Source organism: Doryrhamphus excisus, chromosome 13 (genome assembly GCF_030265055.1).
Source record: "Doryrhamphus excisus isolate RoL2022-K1 chromosome 13, RoL_Dexc_1.0, whole genome shotgun sequence".
Taxonomy (NCBI): domain Eukaryota; kingdom Metazoa; phylum Chordata; class Actinopteri; order Syngnathiformes; family Syngnathidae; genus Doryrhamphus; species Doryrhamphus excisus.
Window position 1 is genome coordinate 12,499,626 of NC_080478.1, and position 27,394 is coordinate 12,527,019.

The following is a 27,394-nucleotide window of genomic DNA, read 5'->3' on the forward strand; positions in this document are numbered from 1 at the left end:
TATTGCATTCATTCATATTTGGTGCTACATGAGTTTTGCCGGCGGATGAGTGGTTAGTGCACAGACCTCACAGCTAGGAGACTAGGGTTCAATTCCCACCCTCGGCCATCTCTGTGTGGAATTTGCATGTTCTCCCCGTGCATGTGTGGGTTTTTTCCGGGTACTCCGGTTTCCTCCCACATTCCAAAAACATGCTAGGTTAATTGGTGACTCCAAATTGTCCATAGGTATGAATGTGAGTGTGAATGGTTGTTTGTCTATATGTGCCCTGTGATTGGCTGGTGACCAGTCCAGGGTGTACCCCGCCTCTCGCCCGAAGACAGCTGGGATAGGCTCCAGCACCCCCTGCGACCCTCGTGAGGAAGAGCGGTAATGAATGAATGAGTTTTGCCTTTTAGTTAGTGGCTGCAATAATTCATTAAATTGTGCTTGTTGTGATGTAGTTTCGTACACAAATTGAATAATACAAGCATATTTATATTACAGAATATGTCCAGAAAATACAGTATACAGACCATGCCTTCACCCACATCAAGTGTATGTGCGTATATTCATGAAGGGACAATTAAAGGGGATATGCTCTTTTGTAAAGAGCAAAAAAAATCAATTCTATATTTATATAATAATGAATTACATGGTGAGAAATCGGGTGAGTGGTTAGCGTGCAGACCTCTCAGCTAGGAGACCAGGGTTCAATTCCACCCTCGGCCATCTCTGTGTGGAGTTTGCATGTTCTTCCCGTGCATACGTGGGTTTTCTCCGGGTACTCCGGTTTCCTCCCACATTCCAAAAACATGCTAGGTTAATTGGCGACTCCAAATTGTCCATAGGTATGAATGTGAGTGTGAATGGTTGTTTGTCTATATGTGCCCTGTGATTGGCTGGCGACCAGTCCAGGGTGTGACAGCTGGGATAGGCTCCAGCACCCCCGCAACCCTTGTGAGGAAAAAGCGGTATAAAATGAATGAATGAATGAATGAATGAGAAATCATTGGTGGTTTCAGATCACATGTCCGAAGATACGGGACTGTAAAACATTTAGGAACCAAAGGCCTAAATATTGTAAGCCCCCTGTATCCAGTATATTTCCATGTCAGCTAATCATTGTGACAGTAATACTTGTACAGTAATACATCACCCCCAGAATCCACCAGAACATTTACTTTGAGAATGACCCAAGTGTGTTGTTTGTGTTCTGCACCACCAGAGAAATCAATTTCGCTGCAGGAGGAGCTCCGAGAGCCCACTGAGGGATTTAGGTAACGTTCCAATCAATCTCTCCCTGCCTCTCATGCTTGCCAGTCACTCTCTTCCCTCCCTGTGGCTCTGTGGGAGCTCACCAGATACTGCAGAATCTTCACCTCACTTAACCGCAACATCCTCAAGTCTTGCAAGCGACTTTATGTCTCCTCAAGTTTGCTTCATCCCTGCGTAACAATGTATTGTACTGTTGATTCTCAACTGTTATCTTGTTTCTCACGGGACAAGTCAAACGCACGCTGGACATTTTAGGAAGGGGGATCATCCTTGCCCTACCTGATAGGTTCCTGGTCTTCCTTGTTCTCTTTACTGTGGATGATCTTTATCCCGCTTTTCCTGGCCCGCGGACAACCTGAGAGACTGCAGAACACGTTGTTACAAATGGGAAATAAAAGTGGACCAAGTAGATATTCTGTGATGCAGAAATAGTGTACCTTCTGTGAGAGGCGTAGTTGCCAGTGATATGTCCCGAACCATCGCACCCTGGTGTCGGGCACCTGGGGCAGAAAACACAACAAGGGCTCAGGGTCTAGTATCTTTGTAATAATGGACCCAAAAGTTAAAAAAAAATGGCACACAGTATATATTAGATATGACGACAGTCATAAATCAGAGTAAAAAACAATATGCGAGAAAATTATTTGTAAAGTACCAATAAAAAGCAGAAGTCTCTTTACAATTTAAAAGCAATATGTGAATCAGATTTTTGTATTTTTATATTCACGCTTTACAAAATATATTAATTAATAAATCATCACATTTTTGTGGTTGACTACAGCCTATTATTAGTAAAAACGTACACATTTATGACCTAAATAAGCATTGTTAAGCATAAAAACGACTAAATGAAGGAAGAAACTTTCCCAATGCAAACATGTGTGAGTCTTATTTTCTATTATTGTGTCTACTGTATTGGGTTCCATGAATATTAAAGTGACTATTATTTCATGTTTAGAGCTCTAATAATGATAAAACCAAATTTAGAATGTCCTAAACAGGTTTTGTGCTAATTAATTATGATAATATTACATTTATAAAAAAGGAATCCTACTTTGCAGAAATTCACTTACTGGGTTGGGAACCAATGACATGACCGATTATTATGTATAGGAATGTACTGGAACTTCAGCACATTTAAAAGTAAAAAAAAAAACTGCAAAAATTACGGAAAAAAAAACACAATTAAGGCACATTATAAAGATAAAAAAGCTGACATGTTGATAGTCATAACTAATAAATCAATATTTGACTTTAAATTAACTTATTTATCATATTAATTACAGATTACAAATTAATAATGATTAATCACCATTTGCAACAATGTCTGAAATATTCCCATTTTTTAATGTATTTCATTAACATAAAGTTAAATTACTGGGCATGATCATATTTGTATGTATTCACACCTCATAATGAAGGGAACATTTCAATAAAGCTAAAAAATACCACATGCATTAACAGTAGCATAACATAGGAATCAGAGCGTTAGTGTTCAACAATGCCTGAATTGTTTTTATGCTTTGAGTGTATTTTCTGGGATCCGCGCTTGTTGTTTTTCTTTATCCCTCAGTTTAGTTAAGCACACATACATGCATGCATAATAAAGCAGTTTTTGCGATGTTTGGCGTGTCCCATTTTGCACGACTGCAGTGAGAATGACGGACAGTAGCACTCATGCATCTTTTTTTCAATATGCAGGCCTCAGTGGAAAAAAAAAATCTAAATCTAAGTTTTCTCTGTCATGAACAAAAGATTTGTTTTCAAATGATGTGAAACATGTGGTGGTATTGTCTTCTTTGTAACAGGATATCATGAAGAACAGTAAAACAAACATGAATCATCTTCACGCCTTACTTGAGCTCTTGTGCGTTGTTGGCCAGCATGCTTCGAATACTTTTATCAGCTAATGGACAACCTGAGAGACTGAAAAATATACAATGATAAGAAACCCCAACAACTGTAAGACCAAACAAACAAACAAACAAACAAACCTGAGAATGCAAAAAAAAAAAGCCATGGTGTGCAAGGGAGCTGGTTGTAAATGAAAGCAAATTTGTGTTGTTGTGTTGTACTTACTTACTTAAAATAGTAACCTGACATATAAAGTATCATATTTTATTTTAAATATTGCTGACTTGATGGAAAAAAGTGAACATGAAATCAAGTTCCAGAAGCAAGTCACATGCAAAAAACTTAAATCTTGTCTGAATGATCCATAGTGACTGTGGGAGGGAGGTAATGATGGCGTTGTTGACAATTCCAGTCTTTTACTTATAAGCTAACTCTTCTAAATCGTAAATAGGGATTAACGTTTGACAGCATAGTCGAGGTAAGCTGAAAACAATAAATTGAAGTCGACTTAGGATCCACCAGGAGAAAAGGAAGTCACACCTTCGATGTGAGGCGAAATTGCTCGTCAAGTGACCACTTCCATCACAACCCGGTGTGGGACATCTGTCGCCGGAAAAATATACAGGTTTATAAGCCCAAAGCGAAGGAGAAAGCAAATGTAAAAATCACAGAAGAGGGGTTGATTGAGACTTTTTTTTTTTTTGCTTTTCATTGTTTCCAGTTTAGCTTCACTGTCTGTGATTCATTTTGTGGTGGAGACGCTGGTTCCTTAGATCATCTACGTATACTTTGGATGAGGAGCTCATTGTGCTCTCATTGTGGAACTAATGAACAAAGAGCGCTTGAATCAAATGAAACAGCATGCACACAGCACACAGGATGGGGGAGAGTAAGGAAGATGTGAATGGAGCTGGGATGGTGGGATGATGGGATGGTGGGATGCAGGTGTGAACGGGTGTCTGAGGTCATGCGGTTGTAGGCGGGCTCTTACGTTATCAGGTCCTTCTTACTCTCCTTGCACTGGGTAAATTTAGGCTTGGGACTAGGCATGTTAACATCGGTGGTGTAAGAGCGGTCCTCCAGCAGGTCTTGGAAGGGGTCCAGGTCATCCGGCTGAAAACGAGTGGAAGGGAGCCAAAAAAGGGGGTGGGAAGACGAGAAGAGAGGATGTCAGAAGAACAGTTGAGCACGCTTAAGACATAAAAAATGATACACAGTATGTTATTCTTTTTATATGCAACGCGAAAGGCCCTGTGGTTAGGATGTTTTTTTTAGTACTGTATTTTATGGAAAGTATTATTTGTTGGCCTCGCAGTCACGAGTTAGTGGGTGGGCTAGAATTTCCATTGACGCATCTCTGTGTGGACTGTGTAGGCACTATGGCTTACCCCCACATCCCAAAAGCATACGTGTTGTGTTCATTAAAGACTAAATTGTCCATAGGTGTGATGGACTGCATGGTGACCAGTCCTGGGTGTACCCCACCCCTCGACCAAAATCATTTGGGTAGGCATAAAGGATCCAATCCTCACACTCAGATCCTGCAAACCCATCAATCCATCCATCCATTTTCCTCCGCTTTTCCGGGGCATCAGTCTCAGTAGGGAAGCCCAGACTTCCCGGTCCCCGGCCAACCTTCTCCAGCTCCACCGGGAGGACACCAAGGCGTTCCCAGGCAAGCTGTGAGACATAATCCCTCCAGCATGTCCTGGGTCTTCCCCGGGGCCTTCTCCCAGCTGGGCATGTCCGGAACACCTCACCAGGGAGGGGACCGGATGCCCGAGCCACCTCAACTGACTCCTCTCGATGTGAAGGAGAAGCGGCTGCAAACCTTTCATCTCATTTTCATCTTATAAATGATATGTTATATTGTGGGGGTCTGCCCATCTGTCGGGGTCGGGGGGCCCGGGTGCTGGTCCCCCGATGGCAGGACCTGCGGCTCCTCCCAGTGTGGACGGCCCCAAAGGTGACGTTTCCTTGATCCTCAGTGCCATGCCGTGTCTCCCTACTGTGTGTGATTGTGTGATTGTGTGTGTGTGTGTGTGTAGTATGGAGGGTGGGAGGGAGGGGATTTCTTAGTATTTGTTTTTCCTTTTAATTGTGGTAATTGTTTTTAATTACGTAAAGCACTTTGTGTTGAATGTCTTTGCAGGAAAAGTACTATACAAATAAAGTTGATTTGATTTGATGTTTGTTTTTTTGTGGATGAGTGGTTAGCATGTATGCCACACAGAGGGAAGACCTGGGTTCGAATCTTCGCTTGGGCATCTTTGTGTGGATGTTCTTTTCGGGTACCGGGTACTCCGGTTTCCTCCCACATTCCAAAAACATGCTAGGTTAATTGGCGACTCCAAATTGTCCATAGGTATGAATGTGAGTGTGAATGGTTGTTTGTCTATATGTGCCCTGTGATTGGCTGGCCACCAGTCCAGGGTGTACCACACCTCTTGCCAGAAGTCAGCTTGGACCCTAGTGAGGATAAGCGGCATAGAAAATAAATCCCTTTCCAGCCCCAGGGCACACACCCAAGTCCATCAATCCATCTTCTTCACCACTTATCCTGTTCACAGAATTAAGCTGCTGATCCCAACTGGCTTCAGGTGAGAAGCGAGCTCCACGCTGGATTGATCACCAGTCAACCAAAGGTCTGACACATACAGACAACAACCATTCAATACGAAGGGCGGCTGTAAGTGTTTAGTTAACGAAACAGACATGGTTTTGGTCTGTGTGAGTGGGAGTACCTGGAGTAAACCCAAGCCAGAACATGGAGAACATGTCAAAATCCATAGAGACACAACATCTATGCACAATGCTTTGGTATTTAGTGCAATGAATTGAACAGTGCAATCAATTGTTATACCAAACTCCATTGTAAAAATGGTGTCATACAGGTTGATTGTACATCAAAGTAGATATGTTTTCGACCCATACTCTAAACCAGGGGTCTCAAACACGCGGCCCGCGGGCCAAATGTGGCACGCAGGACACTAGTTTGAGGCCCCCGCCTTGATATGAAAGCTTAATGTTAGTGCGGCCCGCGCAAGTTTGATATGGATGCTGTATGGTATCATGTACCCAGAAAAAATTATTACGTTTGATTAATGTTCATGTTAAAGGTTAAATAACTGTTCATAGTTATCCTCCCTATCTGTGTGGAAGTGGTCATTTTTTAGCTATTTAAGTTTAAAGGAAATAACTTGAAGGCTACCGTTTAGGTCGCTAGCTCTTTGTTTGCGAGTTAGCATGTGTCTCAAGACCCTGCAGTTGCGCAATATGTTGTAAATAAAGATAATAAAGAGTATAAATGTGACTATAGTCATGTTTTGTCATGTCTACAGGGCTCTAATAATGCTTTGTTAATTTTAATCTGAAAAAAATAATTTGTCTACCCACCAACTATATGTGGTTTCTTAATTTTTAATAATTTGCCGTTTTATTGTTATTATTATATTTATTTATTAATTACTGATTGATTGATTTTCTTTATTCTTGATTTGTTTATTTATTTTTCATCTTATTTTGTGTAGAAAACTAAAAATTAAGATATTTGAGAACAGTGGAATGTTTTATTAATTTTTCTCTTTTTAATAAATGCGTTTTTTTTTGTTTGTTTTTTGAAAACCTGATGCGGCCCAGTCTCGCCCAGACCCTAGCTCCAGTGGCCCCCAAGCAAATTGAGTTTGAGACCCCTGCTTTAAACACAAGACAAGGAAGGGAGTTGGCCGCCTTGTTGTTGTAATACCCCTTTCTACCACTAGATGACAATACCACGTCGTATCAGCTTGCTTTAAAGTGCATAAATGAGGCTGCGTCTTGTCTGCAGTGTGTGCAACCAGGGCAGTTGATGCAACCCCCCTCTCTCCTTTCTTCCACGCCTGCAGTGTAAGTACAGTTCTGCTTATGAAGAGACAGGTCCAGAAATGACCCTAAATTACTACCTAAGCTGCATATGAGTGTGTGTAGCTGGGTCATGCAGCTCTTTCCAATTAAAGGAGGGAAAGTGCTGAGAGGAAGACAGGAAGGAGAATGACACATGGGCAGGCACGCACAACAAAAAAAGTAGGCTAGCTTGGGATCTCACATACACACACCCAAAAAAGATAAGGCACACACTCATGCATGTACCATCTCTCGTCTCTTTCTCTTACGCATACACACACACACACTGGGGTGTCTGTGCACATCGACAGATGCACCCAGCAGTGGTGCATTGATTTCCAGCAGTTCTTTGATGAGATGAGCTATTCCGACTATCTCCCAAGGTGCTACTTTGCATAATTCATCTCAAAGAAGAGCAAAATGTAGAAAAAAAAAGCACCGATGTGGGCAGCATAACACAAAGTGATACCTGAACAAACTGTAACGCTGACATCAATTAACCTTCAGGTTCATTAGGCCATCTCAGAAAGTATCGACTATGACTTCTTGAGTGGCTTTCGAGCATACCACTAAGCCAGACAGGGAGGCAAGAGACCCAGAATACAATCAGACACCAATGCAAATGTTTGAGAAGGAGACACAATGTGGGATCTGTGCTGTGAAAGTGGGAGGGGGTTGAGATCAGACGCAGACAGCCTTGAGTGATGCATGCCAACCGCAATGTCTGAATCCACCTCCATAACATTGAAGAATATTTCATAGCTCTTCATTATTGTTGCTATTTCAACATTTGTATTGTTATGGAGAAACCAATTAGGATTACAAAAGCTCTCGTTCTCCCTGCTCCTTTTCAGACATGTAAAGTGCTGTGAAGTGGATCTCTACAATTTGCAGATTTTAATAGAAAATTAATTTTTACACTAATCTGCTGTTGATCACAGTTAATCGTGTCCAGACCTGACCATGAGGTAGAGTATAGAAAGCATGTTTATGACCTCCTAAATGTGTTTCAATAATGTAATAATACCCTAATTCAGGGGTCTCAAACATGCGGCCCGCGGGCCAAATGTGGCCCACAGGACACTAGTTTCAGGCCCCCGCCTTCATATGAAAGTTTAATGTTAGTGCGGCCTGCGTAAGTTTGATATGGATGCTGTATGGTATCATCTACCCAGAAAAAATTATTATGTTTGATTAATGTTCATGTTAAAGGTTAAATAACTGTTAATAGTTATCCTCCCTATCCATGTGGAAGTGGTAAGTTTTTGGCTATTTAAGTTTAAAGGAAACAACTTGAAGGCTACCGTTTAGGTCGCTAGCGCTCTAGTTTGCGAGTTAGCATGTGTCTCAAGACCCTGCAGTTGCGCAATATGTTATAAATAAAGAGTATAAATGTGACTATAGTCGTGTTTTGTCATGTCTACAGGGCTCTAATAATGCTTAGTTAATTTTAATCTGAAAAAAATAATTTGTCTACCCACCAACTATGTGGTTTCTTAAGTTTTTATTATTTGCCGTTTTATTATTATTATTATATTTATTTTTTTATTACTGATTGATTGATTTTCTTTATTCTTGATTTGTTTATTTATTTTTCATCTTATTTTGTGTAGAAAAATAAAAAGTAAGATATTTGAGAACAGTGGAATGTTTTATCAGAGCTTTTCTTGTAGAAAATCGAAACCATAGCAAAGTTTATTCATTTTACTGTTTTTAATAAATGCGTTTTTTTTTTTTTTTTTTTTTGGAAAACCTGATGCGGCCCAGTCTCGCACAGACCCTAGCTCCAGTGGCCCCCAAGTACATTGAGTTTGAGACCCCTGCCCTAATTAATATTACAATTGCCATTACCAGACTAAATCAATGACAATAATAAAAGTATTGGGACATTCACTCATTAGTGATGGTGGGGAATAAAAAATAACTACATCATCTAATTTAATGATTTATACGACATAAATAATTGTCTCCACTAATTTGCCCCCTTTACCTCTTTGTCGTCCTCATCTATGTGTTTGATCTTGGTGTAGTCTACTGGCAGGTCCCAGCAGTCGGCAGCGTCCCCCATTCCGTAGCAGCGGGAGCCCAGCAAGGCCGCTTGCCTCTGTGGGGACATGGGCTCTAGAGGGGTGAGCACCGAGTCCCCAGCGCTGCTGCACAGACGCTTGCTCATACTCAGGTCCAATGTACCGTTCTCGTCAACATCCAGGCCGGGACTCTGGATGTGATGATTGGTGGGGGGGGTAAAGTGAGGTTGATGTGGGTTGAAATGCATGTGTGTGTGTGTTGAGTTTGGGGTTTTCAGTCCAATGATTGAAGGACAAAAGGAGGCATCAGCATGTAGGGATGTAGGGGAAGGGAGAAAAGAGAGAGAGAGAGAGAAGGTTTGGGATTAAATAACAGCCAAACATTTTGGATTCAGAGCTGGACTAAGCAATAGCTGAACTGAAGAGAAATACATGGAAAAGCAGTTCAGCTCCAACATTCTGTCCGGAATAACACAGCATGTACAGTAACAATGCTACTGTATGCCCTTGAGAGGGACAAAAGTAGAAGAGGTCATCAGTGCTCAAGGACGAGTGCATCCCTCTGTGAGCGTCTCGTTTCTCACTGTCTCTCTCTTTTTTTCCTTCCAGCCTGCTACATGGTGTGTTACAAGTGCTTTTGTGTGAGTGTGCATGCACAACGGTGTGTCGCGTGTCTGTGACTCTAATATGAGTGGACACGGTGGGAGGGGGGAGGTGGAGGGGTTAGGGGCCGAGGGTTAGGGGTTGGATTTGAGAGCTGTGATGGGCAGCAATGGCTGCAACTAAATGGCTGCAAACCTCAAAATAGAGACGCAACCAGCGTGTGTTCCAATACAAAGTGGGCCGCATCTTAGTTCCTATTCTCACCTCTCCATCCATTGATGGTTATATGACATACTACAGAGATCTTCTATTCTATGTTTATTTTGAAATGGTTATTCGTAGGCAAAACTGTTATAATAATCAATCTTGGATAAAAAAATTCCTAATTGATGTTTTAAACAGGAATATCATGGTTTTATTGAGTGGAATTATCATTATTATTAAAGATACTATTGACCAAGTACAGGAACTCTGGAAACAGTCGGTACCTTTCCGTTAATTAGTCTGGTAAGCACCTTGAACGCCCTCTGTTTTTGCTTCGAACACACACCAGCTGCAAAGCAAGAATCAAGGCTATAGATATGGGGCCAAATGACTCTGTGAATCTTCTTTCTCTTTGGGCTTTTCCCTTCAGGGGTCGCCACAGCAAATCAATCTCCTCCGTCCAACCCTGTCTTCTGCATCTGTTTCCCTCACACCAACTACCCTCATGTCCTCCTTCACTCATCCATAAACCTCCTCTTTGGTGTTCCTCTAAGCCTCGTACCTGGCAGCTCTAAACGCAGCATCCTTGTACCAATATATTCATTATCTCTCCTCTGGACATGTCAGAATCATCTCTAACAGGTAATGTCCCTCTGATGTACTTGTTCTTGATCCTATCCATCCTGGTCACTCCCAATGTGAACCTTAGCATCCTCATCTCTGCTACCTCCAGTTCTGATTCCTGTCTTTTCGTCAGTGGTACTGTCTCCAGACCAAACAACATCTCTGGTCTCATTACAGTTTTGTAGACCTTTACTTTCATTTTAGCTGAAACTCTTATTACACATCACACCTGACACTTTTCTCCACCCGTTCCAACCTGCCTGCACATGCTTCTTCACCTCCTTTTCACAAGCTCCATTGTTCTGAACTGTTGACCCCAAGTACTTAAAATTCTCCACCTTCTGTAACTCTTCTCCCTGTAACCTCACTCTTCCACTTGGGTCCCTCTCATCCACACAGATATACCTCCGTCTTTGTGCAGCTAATCTTCATCCCTCTCCTTTCCAGGGCAAACCTCATCTAACTCATCTAACACCTCATCCACCTGTTTCCTACTCTCACTACAAATCACAATGTCACCATCCAAATTACTCTGTGAATAAAGTTGATACATTGATATCTAAATGGTCTTTCACTTTGACACTGTTAGCAAATTTACCTACTGATGACGCAGCATCAGGACCAACTGGGGGTTCAGTATCTTGCCCAAGGATACTTTGACATGATCACGGGAGAACGGAGGATCGAACCCACAACCTTCAGGTTAGGAGACGACCACTATACCTACTGAGCCACATACTGTATGTGGTAAATACACAGTGTAGGAATTCCTTTAAAAATAATGCTCACTTTCTGTTGCAGCGTTTACACAAGTGCAGAACAGAACTACACCATCATTTCTAATATTTTCACCCACTCTCATGTAACTGGGGTTACCAATCATTTATTCATTTTTACCGCTTATCCACATGTCGGTCGCAGGGGTTGTGGAGCCTATCCCAGCTGTCCCAACCATTCCCACTCACATTCATACCTATGGACAATTTGGAGTTGCCAATTAACCTAGCATGTTTTTGGAATGTGGGAGGAAACCGGAGTACCCGGAGAAAACCCACGCATGCACAGGGAGAACATGCAAGCTCCACACAGAGGGTGGAATCGAACTTGGGTCTCCTAGCTGTGAGGCCTGTGCGCTAACCACTCTCTACATCGTGCAGCTGGTTACCAATCAATTGATACAATGAATTATTCTTATACATATATATTCTTATACATTATATTAAACATTATTACTTCTGAGAGTTAGACTATTTTCTACAAATTGCAGCTGTACCATGGCGGTATGAGTGTCTATTCACGGTTTTTTACATAATGTAAAAAGATTATGTTATGGACACTTGTGTGTCCTTGCTATTATTAATCACTAGGAGTCTTGATTCCCATTTCTCTTGTCCTCTCATCCTTCACCTCTTCCCTTTTGTCCCCTTTCAAAAGTAATAACGCTGATACTAGCTGACAGTGTCCCCTGGGCTGCATGGGTTCTCCTGGTGTTCTTTGGAAATACTGTACCTCCTTGTCAGTAATTACCGTGCATACTTGTAACTGTCATAATAAACTGGTGAAGGTAAGAGAGGTTGCACCATTCTACCTTTATTTACATTTCTTGTTTTGACCTTTGCTACCAAGTCAAAGAGAGCAGCTGCTTGTCAATGTGTATAGCAGGTTAACCAATACATTTATTTCAGGTCTGTCGGATCTGTAGCAGTTCTTGTCAGGGAAATAAACCTTATCTTAAGCCGTAGACTGGAAACTGTGCATGTTAGCCAACTGTCACAAATATTTTCTCAGCATTCTAACAAGTACTGTACAAACAGTGGTTAACACCGGTCCTGTGCAGCTTCAAACTCTTATAAAACACTTATATGAGTCATGCACTGCGCAGCTTTTCCAAACTGAATTTGTTCTTCATTAGCTAGATTATCAACGTTAACACCATTAATGGTGTCTTGAAAAGTTTTTTCCCCCACATAATTCATTCATAAATTTTCTACCGCTTTTTCCTCACGAGGGTCGCGGGGGGTGCTGAGGGGTGTCTTCGAGCAAGAGGCGGGGTACACCCTGGACTGGTCGCCAGCCAATCACAGGGCACATATAGACAAACAACCATTCACACTCACATTCATACCTATGGACAATTTGGAGTCGCCAATTAACCTAGCATGTTTTTGGAATGTGGGAGGAAACCGGAGTACTCGGAGAAAACCCACGCATGCACGGGGAGAACATGCAAATTCCACACAGAGATGGCCGAGGGTGCAATTGAACCCTGGTCTCCGAGCTGTGAGGTCTGCGTGCTATCCACTAGCCCGCCGTGCCGCCACCACATAAACAAACAGGACCTTAAAGAGGACCTCAAATTGCTTAATTTCTTGCGTCTTTGCATTTCTTGGCTGTTGATAAGCAATCCAGTGTACAACGGTTCCATTCTCAAGGACAGTAATAGCTTCAGTGTTGAGCTCATTAGGACCATATCACAATTTTTATGCTTGACTTTCTCCTCCAATTTTGGATCAACATTTACTATAAAAGTGATTGTTTATAATTATCAGATTAGATTCAACTCCAAGACCCTTCTCTTCAGGTGCACGATAATTATTGGGCCAATATGATGGAATTATGACATACTGATAAATCTGACATTAAAAATAGCTCTGATAACCGATAATTAATTAATTAATTAAAAAAAAAATTACGCTCCAATGAGGCAAGATTACCCATACAATGCAGGTGACCATAACATTTCTTTCAGGTCTGTTAGTGTTTTATTCATGCTGGTACCAGAAACTCATACAATGGTTTGTACAGACATAAAGATAAATATCATCCGTAACTATTTGCACTTCGTTTGGTCACTTTTCCCAAGGCTGCACCAGTAAAAAAAGAAATATGATAAATGTATACATGTTGAAATATACCCATTTAAATGAAAGCAATTCATCACAGCTGTAAGTCAATTGAAGAGGAAGACTTAGCGATAAAGAATAAAGATTAAACCAACAAGGAAGCAAGAATAGATTAGTACGTGTGTGAAAGTGCATTGATACTCAGAAAGGAGAACGTTTGCCACAAGCTGAGGTGCTAAGATGAAAGAGGATGAGGAGTAGAGAAGGAAAAAAAAAAAAAAAGCCCTGTGAAGTCTCCTGTCTTCCCTTCGTGCCCCGGGAGCATCCTGCCTGTCTCGCCCTAACGTAGGACAGACAATGAAATGATTTAGAACCACAGGAAGTCCTGACTGCTTCAGGCGTTTGTTCCTGCCAACTTTATTCCGTTCCACTTTTCTGTGGAAGTACGTTGCTTTTGGCTTCTTTTCCACTTCCCTAGCTTCTATCCTACTCTTTATTTTCACTGCAGTTGTATCTCCTGTGCGGCATCTTGTTCTCACGCCTTCTCTTCTACATTGTAACATTTAGAAAACTCCCACATAATAATAAAAAAAAAAAACTCTATTGCTGGCTTACTTTATCATCAATTCCATCACAGATTGTGCCGTCAACATTAGCATTAAGCCAGCATTAGCCCGCCGCTGTGCACTCCCTCCCTCGCTTTCTTGCGCCTCCATTTTCCTGCTCGGCATCTCAGTGCAGATAATACAGGAACAGCATCACCTTATCTCCTCAGAAATGACACACTGGGCTCATGCCGTGTCAAACGACGTTCCGTCCTGCTCCTATCTGATTCCCAGACTGGAAAAAAAAACTGCCCTGCTGAGCCCCGAGTGTTAGACGCAGCCCTGGGTCTTTGATGGAAAGTGTGTGTGTGTGTGTGTGTGTGTCTATCAGGCGTGTTGAAGTGAAGTCTCCCTATCTTTGTCAGGTTTCTCAGCCAGTACTTGTCTAATGACAGAAGAATAGAGATTATCTATTGGTGGACATGACTGTGATTACTACAGGAAGCTGGAGCTTATCCTGGTTTAGATGCCGTGGCTGTGGGGTCATACCAGGGGACATTTTTGACATCGCTTCAGAAGCACATCTGGTTGCCTGAATCAGTCCGAATCAGGAAGTCTTTTCAATATTTATCTATTTCTATACCGCTTGTTCTCATTAGAGCTGAAGCCTATCCCAGATGAGGGAGATTTTGGTGAGATGCGGGATACACCCTGTGGGCAATTTAGAGTCCCCTTAAGGGGACCCGCCCCATTATTTGAGAGGCACTGAGATAAGCACATGCATGTTGTTGTGAAGTCGAAATACCCAAATAAAAAATAATAAAAAATCTCCAGTCTGTGATGTACGTATACCAACCAATATAACATATAATAGAGGTGAATATTTAAGATGAAATTGCCACTAACTTCTCTTTTCGGCCTTATGAGTCAACCCTGACTACGATATGAATGCGCTCACTGACTTGGATCATGTCAGCTGCATTAAACATATTTTTATGCTCTGCTGAATGAATGAATGAATTTGTCTGGAGGAGATGGACGCAGGATTACATATACAACCTCACTAGGAAGATATGAGAGACAGTCAGTGTTTTGAATTCCAATTCTCAAGTAAAGACGTTCAAGTCCAAATCAAATCTCAAGTCAACACAAAAGAGGTCAAGCCAAGTCCAAGTCCAAAAAAATGTTTGAGTCCTTACGAGTCATAAGTAGGGATGCTCCATCAGGGTTTTATGCTGCCAATTCATATCACCCATGATTGAAACCGCCCCAAACTGATCACATGGATTAGACTTTTTTTAATTTAATTATAATAAGTGTACTGACCAGGGGTGGAAAGTCAGAACAATCCCAAAGTCCCCTAAATGCCCAGGGGGGCAAATGCTAATTTTCTTCCTGTAAATAGAATAATAAATATGAACAACGGTCAACACACTCACTGAAAATCTATTTTTAAGTCATCAGACTAAAGACCGAGTGATGTCCCCAATCATTGATGTCCACGGAACAAGTCATTGGTGACATTGTCAAGTCGTATATTGTCAATGGTGACAGTGTAGCAACAAGCAAAGTAAGTACATCTCTGTCCTGGCTGCTCAGTAAAATATGAGGAAAGCGACAATGAATGAAAAAAGAAGCACCAAAATTTTAGAATTCCTGCTTTAAGTACACACACACTCGCTATTTGTTTATAGCGACTAATGTTAGCTATCATTAAGCGTCGTAACAGCATGCCTGCAAATTGTTGGTCCGCCATGAAGACCATAAAAAATTATTATTTTTTGTTTAAACCACTATTGCTAACCATCAAACAGGACAGACTATTGTCATTTTCCCACTATCTACTGTAAGTTGTTGATGCCCCACCATGAAACAACACGCCCCATTCTCAGATTATTTAGCTTCCTACCTGCGAGCACAGATCCTGGGGCTTGCCCCCCATTCCATGAGGCATCTCTCGACAGCGCGTGGACAGGTTGAGGATGGCCGTAGCGGCCATGTGTGCGGCCTCCATGTCGTGGCTGTAGTCGAAGCTGCTCTTGCTGCAGGTGCTGCTGGCACTGCTGCCTCCACCTCCTCCCATACCCCCTCCTCCGCCTCCACAACTCAGGCTACTGCTGCTACTGCTGGGAGCATAGGTGCTGGTGGTGCTGCTGGCCGAGCTGGAGTTCTTGCAGTAACGCTTGGCTGGAGGACACATTTGCATTAAGCGACATATTGAAAAACATAGTCTAATATCATTTCATATACAATATAACAAAGAAGTAGAAAAGTATTGGCTTTCTAACCAATAATAAGACAACTACTGCGATACACAATACAAATTACAGTGCCAAAATGTTGCATGTGACTGAGCGATTCTTCAAGAGGTGTGATATTAGATTAGAGCAGGGGTCAGCAACCCGCGGCTCCAGAGCCGCATGTGGCTCTCCAGCCTCTTTGTTGCGGCTCCCTTTGCAATGCTTGAATATTTTTTAGCACCCGTGTGGTGAAAATGCACGTCTTTGTTATGAGTTTACAAAAATCCAACTTTGTGTGAGACCATGAATGCATCCTGACTGAGTTCTGACTGGTGACTGAATGAGCAGACAGGATGCTATCCAGTTCTCTCTGACAGGTTAACATAAAGGGAAATGAGTAATACTTTGAGTTATTTGAGTTATTAATTATTATTAATGAGTTATTTGACGATTCTAAAAAATAAATTAGAGCTCATTTAAAAACAAAAGTTTATCTCCAGTACTAGCAAGAGTACTCCAACTCGTCTTTTTTTTTCCCTCCAATGTTGTTTTAAACATACAACGTTTTGCGGCTCCAGGCTATTTTTCTTTAGTGGGCAAGTGGGTGAAATGGCTCTTTTCATAGTAAAGGTTGCCGACCCCTGGATTAGAGGCATTGAAAGAAGACCTCACAGCTAGGAGACCAGGGTTCAATTCCACCCTCGGCCATCTCTGTGTGGAGTTTGCATGTTCTCCCCGTGCATGCGTGGGTTTTCTCCGGGTACTCCGGTTTCCTCCCACATTCCAAAAACATGCTAGGTTAATTGCCGACTCCAAATTGTCCATAGGTATGAATGTGAGTGTGAATGGTTGTTTGTCTATATGTGCCCTGTGATTGGCTGGCGACCAGTCCAGGCTGTACCCCGCCTCTCGCCCGAAGACAGCTGGGATAGGCTCCAGCACCCCCCGCGACCCTCGTGAGGAAAAGCAGTAGAAAATGAATGAATGAATGAAAGAAGATACCTTCGTCCCTTGCATTTCCTGTCAGATTCCACATGACATACCTATTTCAGACATTCCTAACACGATACCGATAAAGTGCTTGATTATTTTCTATGATAATACTTTGTTGAGTGGCAAACATTAATGCGCATTACACTATTGCATTAAGTGTAATGCTGTTTTCTTCCTCTGCCAGGTCTTGTCTAACTATATTAAATAATTATGAATAAAAAAAATAGCCTTGGTTAAAGGATTGGTACATAAATGAAAAGTCCACAAAACATCCTTGTGCTTTTAATGTGGGCACTTGACTCAAAAACAGGAGTCATTTATAAAGAATGTATGTACACTTAAAACACTTGAATTGAGCTCTGCATAAATTGAAACTTCACTGGTTTGAAAGCTGTTTACGTATATTAAGCGTGAAGGTGTTTTATACAAAACAACAGTGCCAACTTAGCCCGTGCCGGCTTGTTTGGAGTAGATCAGATTGTCCTCCCAGATTTGGTGCTTAGGAAGATGCTCGCATTGGTGATCATGGTCCAAGATTAAACCAGCCTGTTTTACCAGGTTGCCACTCAATTCAAGCAGACGAAAGTGATATGTGAGCACAGACAAGGCGGCAGTATCATGGTGACTTTACAGCAGCTTGGGAGTGGCCTTGGAAGGAAAATGAGTCCACCGCATTATGGTTGTCTCTTGGCTTTCCATCTTTTGATCAAAATATTTCTATTCTCTAGTGAAGTTGAACCAATTTCAACAATTGAAGACTTTTGTTTTGCATAAATCACTGTTGCTTTTATCAGCGCATTAAAACGCAGGCATACGGATGTACTATGGCTTTGAATATTATATCATGGCTGGAATGCTGAAAAACCTTCAATGGAAACCTAAGCTGTCATAAGTTCATACTTTCAAATTTTATTCTCAAGGCTGACAGACAAATTTATGGAATAATGAGCGTACTAGTTTCAGTACTGTGTACTGCTCTGATCGGTATATCCTGTTTGTGTTCCACGGCATGTTGAGTGAGCTGCCAAACCGATAAAACTGGACATTCAAAGTACAATTTCGTCACTGTTTAAATTCCAACTCAACCTCTTTGAGTACGATGATGTAACGTCAAAGCTAAGGGTTGGCGTGCTCACAAAATATGTGAGAAATGACTTGACTTGACACTTGACTTGCTATTCTGATTAAGTACTGCAGGTTTTTTGATTAATTCATTCCTTTTCTATCGCTTATCCTCATGAGGGTCGTGAGGGCGCTGGAGCCTATCCCAGCTGTCTTCGGGCGAGAGGCAGGGTACACCCTGGACTGGTTGCCAGTCAATCACAGGGCACATATAGACAAACAACCATTCACACTCACATTCATACCGATGGACAATTTGGAGTCGCCAATTAACCTAGCATGTTTTTGGAAACCGGAGTTCCCGGAGAAAACCCATGGGGAGAACATGCAAACTCCACACAAACATGGCCGAGGGTGGAATTGAAATCGGGTCTCCTAGCTGTGAGGTCTGCATGCTAACCACTTGTACACAGTGCAGTCCTAGTACTGCAGGTGTCAGTCCAAAAAAAAAAAATCCCACAATATTTGCCGACTTCCATTTTTCACATACTGTATATATTGTATATAAAAGCTCAGTAAGGAAAAACGCTTGGAGTTTGGAAACTGAACTGTGTGTGATTACCGTCCACTGAATCGGTCTTGAAATGGCTGTAATTCAATGCTAAAAAGGGACCTAAGCCAGTCTAGCGCCAACATACCAAAGCTAATTTACTATACTCCAGTATCGCAATGGATATATGCTGAAACGTGAGATTTCTTCAGTCACATATTTCAGCACTCCACCAAATATTGTGCTCTATACAAATTACGTAGTGTATAAATGACCATAAAGGTAATTATTTAAGAGAAATTACAGTTTAGCACTGATTATTGGTTGAAATTCTTCAACATCCAGTTTTCTAGCTACAACAACGCATGTTCCAATATGGTAACCAATATATGAAATTTGTTATATGTTACCATCATATCCTTTAGGGGAGGTATCCCTTTGCCCGTGAACTTTGGGTGCGATGGCCCGTTTCCCGTACACTTGGTGGTTGTTGTTGCCCTCGAAGGCGCTGTAGTCAAAGCTGGTTTTGGAGTACTTCTCCAGCTCCTTGGCCAGGTTGGATCGAGGCGTGCTGGTGGAGACATTGTTCTTGTCACCATACTGAGGATAGTCCAGTTGTTTGACAAAGCACATAGGCCTGGAAAATAAATGACGAGGGGGTGGAAGTTGGACCAAGCCACTGAACATCGCCCAAGGGAGGGGGAGGAAATTTGGCTGAAAGTGGGCAGACTCAAAGGAAAGCGCAGACTGTTGGCAATAGTCCAGGACTGAAATATGGAGGTTGATGCTGGTAAATGGAGGGCTGTTTCCAGGGACAGGATATTCCCGCCATGTGCCATTGCATGTGTATTTTTCTTATCTTGCTGCAAAACAAAAGCTGTGACAATGTTTTTATCATTTCATATCCTTACATTTGCAGCCTCAAACCATAACAAGGAATAGATGAAGTGGAAGTTCTTATCCTGTTTATGTTGAGTCAGATTTAAATATGAAATTTACGATTAACTGTGACATCGGAGCATTTTCATGATCTACATTCAAACACGCACAAAAAAAAAGTGCTTCAGTATGATAAATGTGACCGATTTCGTTACGGTGATAAAGACGTTTGTCTTCAATACTAAGGAGACAAATGAAAAGGCAGTCTCTTGAAAGAATTCACTGGAGAACATTTACATAAAACATAAAGGGTTTCAACAGCTTGAAGAAATGTGAGGAAGGAAAAGAACAAAACATTCAGACATACGATAACATGTAAATTTAACTAACGTGGAGACCCTTCATATTATATTAGGTACAACTCAGAACATGCCTCAAACAATCCATCAGACACACAACAAGGGCCAACATTTGATGCTGATGGTTTTGGCACCAGTGTTGTTTGGACACCACCTCATGAGGTTGTAAGTGAAAGGTCTACCTTAAGACTCGGTCAGAAGCCTGGTTGGGTTTAGAGCCATCACAGCCCTGGTGTTTCTCCTGGGCTTTGGCCAGCTTCTCTGCTGCAGCAATGGGACATCCAGACAAACTGAAATACCAACAAAAAGGTGATGTCAGTGGCATAGCAAAACACTATTTTGTTATGTGACATGTTTTCAGGAGCTGAATGTGCAAACACGAGTCCACACGTCAGCCAAGCAACACCAGTGTCAACCAGTTTTAAAAGTACCTACAGGTGGTCTTGGGGTTACATTCAAGTTCTGTTCCTAGACTGTGATTAAGTCAAGTTTTGGTCTAAGTCGGATCTAAATTACAGTCATCCTTCTCCATTTCATGCTTTGAATTCTGTGGCTTCCCTCTATGGGGTCTGGTTCATGGTTGAATATGGCCTATTATTAGTCAAAAAGATGCATAATTAAGCACATTTTACATATTATTTGCCTGAATTGAGAATTTTCAAGCATTAAAATGGGTAAATGAGCTAAAATACAAATATAAGGCATTCAGAAGAGGCATTCAAAGACATTGTGAGATGTTATATTCTGCACTAGTTACTAAGTGAAAGTAATGTTACATTGATGAGACAATGGTACTGTGCGGAACAGGAAGTTATGCTACTTTAAGTAAGTCTATATTATGTCATATTTTCTCTTATTATGTCTACTAGATTTACTAAAGGTGATTATTAATTAATGTCTAGAAGGCTCTAATAATATAAACAAAAAATTGGATATAACAGGATGTATACTTGTACATATACTGGATATATATACTTTTATACATCTCAAGTGAGTGATAAAATTATCCCCTTATTGTTTTCCTTTTTATTTGTGTTTATTTAGACTACACAATCAATCAATTAATTCAATTAATTAGTTACCACCGTTAACACGCTATATTTGACAGCCCTAAAAAAACATATTTCAAAGTTGTAAATAGGTTTTCTATGCTGTAACTATTAAAATATATTTATTATTAATAATAATCAATATTTTTTATTGAATTGATGGGAGCACCAAATGACAAAACATGGAATGGCATACCAAACCAGTGACCCCCTAGATTCAATGTGCAGGCGTAAACGTGATATTCCTTATTACTACTCCATAACTTGTTAAGCATGTTTGAAACAAATCAACCTTACCATACCATACCATAATAATCAAATCAAAGGTGGTTGTGAAGCTCACAATACTCGCCAGCTTAGATATATTCATATGGATAAATATGCATTGTACAGTATATGCATTTTGCAACAGAATTTGCTTCCATATAATGAATGGACTGACGTAGTGGGTGACCCGGTATCGACATTTTCAGTTTGTTGCAGTGAAAGATCGCCTGCTCTGACCTGGTCTGTTCTCAGTGCGGGCGAAGCACACCCTGAGCAGTGGTAAATTGGCTGACAGGCGCACAGTGTACACACCAAAACCTCACAGGCATGTTTTCAGAGTGTTGGGTACATTTCAATGCAATAAACAATCATAGCAACCACTATTTAATGTAACTGTCTGAACCACCATGCGTCAGATCAAAGACACAATGGCGCATCTCATCTCATGAATCTCATTCAAAAAGAAAAAAAGAGGAAAAAACAGAGAGACGCTTGTTGAACGCTGGTAAGTCAGTCGGTGTCTTAAGATTTTAGCTAATCTTTATCAAGGCTGGTTCGAGGCACCACCATCAAAAGTTCTCCTATTTGACAACGACAGAGCATGAATGCAGGTAGATCACAAGCATGATGCCTGGATTAGCCTGCTGCTGTGTTTAAGTGACTGTCAGGAACAGAGGTGGTCTACATTATGACGTGCATTGTGGCCTCTGATGTGCAGTCCTATGGGCCCTGCGCATTTAAAAGCAATAAGAGATGTTCATTTGATTGGTTAAGATTACACTCGGTTGTGTTAAACCCTCTCTCCTCCTCCTATAGTGGGAGAGAAGGAGGCGTGGGTGCGTTGCGCTGCGCTGGACTGCGGCGCTCACAGACATTTTGACAGCCCTAATTTGTATGCATTTTTGCAGGCAAACTTTTGTGAGGTCAAAGTTGCAATCCCTGTTGTAGTTCACAGGGTTGAGGTGAGAGATGTGAGGTTCTTCCATTATGTGGCACAATCATGTTCAGACAGAAAAGGGCTTTGAAAGATGGGGCCATGTCCAAACCCTGATAGAATAAATCAAAAAGAGGTACGTTTCAGGACTGTTTTTCCATATAGCGTACCTCCCGAGTGGACACACTCTGAAATATACCTGCTATGGACTGAAATAGAATCAAATCTCCTGACAACTAACTGACCAAACGTGACAAGAGCCCATGCTGATCCTTAACCTCCATTTTCCTCTGCACTGCTTTGTCCAATGTGGCGTGTCAGGCCTCACAAAAATGCTCTTTGACAGTGTCCCGAAGCCAGTATGGAGCTGTGTGCTCACCAGAACCTGTTATGTGTGTCTTTGTAGGGACCGTGTATCAGTTATGTTGCAGCAAAAGTGAAAGTTTATGACACGTGTGCATGCGTGTGCCTATTTGGCGCCCGAGCCGTGTCACTGAGCACAGCATGGGGGGCACTGCGGTCTTCGCAGGTCTGCACCTTTGTTGTCACCCTGGCTGAGTGGCAGAAAGGTGCTAATAGCTGCTGCGATGCTTTAACTCCCTGAGCATCTGCCGTGGGTGACACTCCTCTTTCACTGTAACCTCGCCCCATCTGACAGCATGGCTATTTTAGTTTCTCCCTTCAAAATCGCACCTGATAGATATTTTTTTTTCCCCCGCCGTCAGGGGCTGATGAATGATTAACACTGTAGCATGTGTGAGCTGGTGCATTCTAATCAGTCTCATTTAAAATATGGGATCGTAAACTAGCGGAACAACTTGAACAAGAGCACTCAGGAAGCCGAGGCATAAATAGATGTCAGCTATGCAATCAATTGGTGAACATTTGGCTGCATCGTTGAATTTTAATAGTTTCAATTTTTTTTTGGAATCAGAGGCAATAAAATAGACTGTAATAAGTGCCTATTTAAGCACAACAAGCTAATCTGATTTGATGTTAAAAAGGGATTTTCTGGTTCGGATTTGGATTAAATGTGGTTTGACGCCACAGTTTAGGATGTTTACAGAAACAATCAGTTTGTTTATTTGTCAGGTATTTTTCAGGTTTCAGGTCTCAGCCAATCCTCACTTTAAGCCCTTCTGTCTTTCCTCCGTCGTGATAGCTATCAAACTGTTCTACATGAAAAATGGTGTGAAGACGGTATCTACTCCACTCTGCATTTACTCATTTGTAATGTAATGTAAGAATGTGTAGATCAGGGGTCTCAAACACGCGGCCCATGGGCCAAATGTGGCCCGCAGGACACGAGTTTGAGGCCCCTGCCTTGATATGAAAGTTTAATGTTAGTGCGGCCCGCGCAAGTTTGATATGGATGCTGTATGGTATCATGTACCCAGAAAAAATTATTACGTTTGATTAATGTTCATGTTAAAGGTTAAATAACTGTTCATAGTTATCCTCCCTATCCGTGTGGAAGTGGTACGTTTTTGGCTATTTAAGTTTAAAGGAAATAACTTGAAGGCTACCATTTAGGTCGCTAGATCTCTAGTTTGCGAGTTAGCATGTGTCTCAAGACCCTGCAGTTGTGCAATATGTTGTAAATAAAAAGAGTATAAATGTGACTATAGTCATGTTTTGTCATGTCTACAGGGCTCTAATAATGCTTTGGTAATTTTAATCTGAAAAAAATAATTTGTCTACCCACCAACTATATGTGGTTTCTCAAGTTTTTATTATTTGCCGTTTTATTATTATTATGTTTATGTATTACTGATTGATTGATTTTCTTTATTCTTGATTTGTTTATTTATTTTTCATCTTATTTTGTGTAGAAAAATAAAAAGTAAGATATTTGAGAACAGTGGAATGTTTTATCAGAGCTTTTCTTGTGGAAAATTGAAACCAAAGCGAAGTTTTTTTTTTTTTAATTGTTTTTAATAAATGCGGCCCAGTCTCACCCAGACCCGAGCTCCAGTGGCCCCCAAGTAAATTGAGTTTGAGACCCCTGGTGTAGACTGTCAAAAAATACTGTATATATACTGTTCCCAGCAGTCCGGAATAGTGTATCAAGCTTCCTTGTTACTGTTCAGTCTTGTTACCAAATTACTCTATTCTATATTTTTTTAAATAACCTAGTCATGCCTTATGGATTTTTTTCATCCCAGGTCAACAGTGTCTTGCATTTGAGAATTGCATTTTTCAAACTGCCCGTTTTTGGGTAGGATTTTGGTTATCATCAGTATTGTTCGTAACAAACATGTATTTTACCCTTGACTCTTATGGTATTAATAAAGATGTGGACGAACTAGTCCCAGCATTGCTTGTTTATTCAACCATCTTGGCTCAAACACCAAGTACCATATTTGGCCTCCTCAGTTGGCAAACTCAATGACAATGTTACACAAACTTGTCCGTTTGCCCGCATATCGTTCTGCGGACTCCAGTGCTCAAACAAAGAATCCCACACATTGGTGACTCAATCTTGCCTTGTTATTAATACACTTGGTGAGTCCAACTGTGTTTGCAACGTGTCTTTATGACAAAAACAAGTTATTATCCTCCAGCATCTATGATGTCGTCAGTGGTTGACTGTGTAGTTCTTTGCTAACTAATGTGGTTATACTCTGCTTTTTTTTTTTTTTTTTTTTAAAGAAATCACAACTACAAAATAACCTAAAATGGAGCCGGACGAAGTTGCCAGTGTCAGCATTGATGAGAACAGTAGTGAATGCTGCGTCATTGCCGCCAGAGTCTTTAATCAAGGTATAAATGATTTAAAATGTGTATTTATCCCTTTATCTCATCATTTCTATACATTTTAAATTGTTTTCCGCTTGTATGATTATAATTGTTGAATATTATTACCACAAAGTTGGGTGTTTGGAACCGATTATTTGAATTTATTTAGAATGTTGCACACAAATACGAAAACAAATATCGAGAGACAAAATGAGGCCAATAAAAACAACACAACTTTAGTAACGGTCCAAGCGAATAGGGTCAGTAATCAAGACATTAAAAGAAGAAAAAAAAGAATACGTGATTTTAAATGTGTATTTATCCCTTTATCTCATCATTTCTATACATTTTTAATTGTTTTCTGCTTGTATGATTATAATTGTTGAATATTTTTACCACAAAGTTGGGTGTTTGGAACCGACTATTTGAATTTATTTAGAATGTTGCACACAAATACGAAAACAAACATCAAGAGACAAAATGAGGCCAATAAAAACAACGCAACTTTAGTGACAGTCCAAGCGAATAGGGTACAGTAATCAAGACATTAAAAGAAGAAAAAAAAGATGAAAAGAGGTACAAAAAATGGAGGCAGGCAGAAATAAAAATGTAAAAAAAAAAAAAAAATCATCTCATGTCCATATAAAACTGAAGAAAAGTCCCACAGTGAAAAAGGAGACACAGACCAAGCCTGTTTCATCTGTGCAGGCTGTCACTTACCTTCTGTGGGAGTTTCTGTTGCTATTGACATGGCCGCGTCCGGTGCAGCCAGGCGTAGGACACTTAAGAACGTTCTCATACATAGCCACAACTTCATAGCGACAGGAGACAGGAGTGAGAAACACGGAAGGTTAGGAGCCCCTCGCAAACCACGCGTGAGTTCTATTAGTGTGTGAGCTTGGCATTATAAACATCATTAAGAAATGAGCCTGCGTGAACCCAAATGACCTCTTCTTCATTTTAATGAACGCTAGTTTGAAAGGGCAGGCAAGGTTTCCCACCATATTGCTTCCACTTATCCGAGCCTTTCAAATTAATATTCATGCAATAGGCACGGTCATGAATAAAAAGGAGCCATTTAGGTTCAGCAGGACACAGAAATGGAAGAGGGAATTGGGGGCCATGCGGAAAGCAGACTCAACCAACAGCACACAATCATGCAAAACACACATGTTGGAATCAATAGAAGACGCAGACACCCCTTGATAGAGTGCTCTTTGTTATCGCGGCCATGTTGTTAGCGTCGATGGCCGTAGTCTTCAATACCATTTACCATTAAAACAGTCCATAACTGTCTCACATCCCTGTGGCAACCAGCCAATTAGATTAATGATCTATGGATGTCTGAGAGGAGCTGTCGAGCACTGCAGGCTGGGGCGCAGGAAAGGGTCGTCTCAACGCCGTGGCATGCAGGGCCAAACCCCATCGGCATCAGCTTCATCATTATCACCCCCTTAAACTTTCACCTCTCATCATTCTCTTTCCTTTACATACTAATTGGTGTTCGGTGCAGGTAATTGGAAAAAGCCTGCCACCTCAACCTGCCACAAGCCAATACATTATGCATATCCTAGTTTAGTCCTGCCCTCTGCAAAGAGACGGGAAATTGAAGCAACGCACAATAGTCTTTAGGAAGAACAAGAATGAGAGGGAAGCCAGGGATACACGCCATTAGTACAAATAAATGCATTTTGTGTTCTAGATTGCATTAGAAAACACACGCATTCTTACATTTTACTGAGAAAGGGAAAAGCTACAATGAGCAAAGAGCGACGGGAATTAATGAATTTGAGATATAATTTAATTGTCATTTTTCACATTTCCCAAGGAGCTGTCTGGCTGCACTGTGTGATTTCCCAATTAAATGAAACCACTGCATTAATAAAACATAATCTATCCGGCACAGCAACTGTGTTAACAGTGAGAGAGCATAACCTGCAGCTGAATCTGCCCTGCAGGCGATCACTTGCATGACATGTTGTCATCTTTACCTTGAAACTAGTCAAAACAAGAACTCTGTTGGTATGAGACCATTGGCCGCATATGGACAGGACTTCAGTGACTGACTGACGAGGGAACGACTCCCTAATAATCCTTGCTAGCTAAAGCGGGTCAAGACTAAAGTCATTGACCAAAGGGTGTTAAATAGGTTTTTAAAAATAATGCAATTAATATCGAGATATGAATTTACATATGAATACATATGGGGCCGCATGATGGAGTGGTTAGCATGTAGGCCAAGGAGAAGATCTGGGTTTGATTCTTCTCTTGGACATCTCTCCCACATTCCAAAAACATGCTAGGTTAATTGGCGACTCCAAATTGTCCATAGGTATGAATGTGAGTGTGAATGGTTGTTTGTCTATATGTGCCCTGTGATTGGCTGGCCACCAGTCCAGGGTGTACCCCGCCTCTCGCCTGAAGATGGCTGGGATAAGCTCCAGCATCAGCGGCTGGAATGGATATTGAAGTTTCCCTTCTTA

General features: G+C 41.2%; 1 protein-coding gene across 3 annotated transcripts in view; it reads right to left on the reverse strand.

Moving 5' to 3' along the window:
• Nucleotides 1–27,394, reverse strand: part of myt1lb (myelin transcription factor 1-like, b) — a 131,676-nt gene that overhangs the window by 12,071 nt on the left and 92,211 nt on the right. For 2 of the 3 annotated variants that reach the window (XM_058091311.1, XM_058091312.1), the window contains exons 8-16: nt 25,632–25,722; nt 20,105–20,212; nt 19,095–19,255; nt 15,749–16,026; nt 8,984–9,211; nt 4,103–4,224; nt 3,115–3,183; nt 1,695–1,757; nt 1,537–1,620 (exon numbers count right to left, since the gene is read on the reverse strand). In XM_058091311.1, coding sequence (XP_057947294.1) covers nt 1,537–1,620; nt 1,695–1,757; nt 3,115–3,183; nt 4,103–4,224; nt 8,984–9,211; nt 15,749–16,026; nt 19,095–19,255; nt 20,105–20,212; nt 25,632–25,722 — 1,204 coding nt within the window. The remainder of the gene's footprint in view (nt 1–1,536; nt 1,621–1,694; nt 1,758–3,114; nt 3,184–4,102; nt 4,225–8,983; nt 9,212–15,748; nt 16,027–19,094; nt 19,256–20,104; nt 20,213–25,631; nt 25,723–27,394) is intronic. The other variant, XM_058091313.1, reaches the window with a different exon arrangement.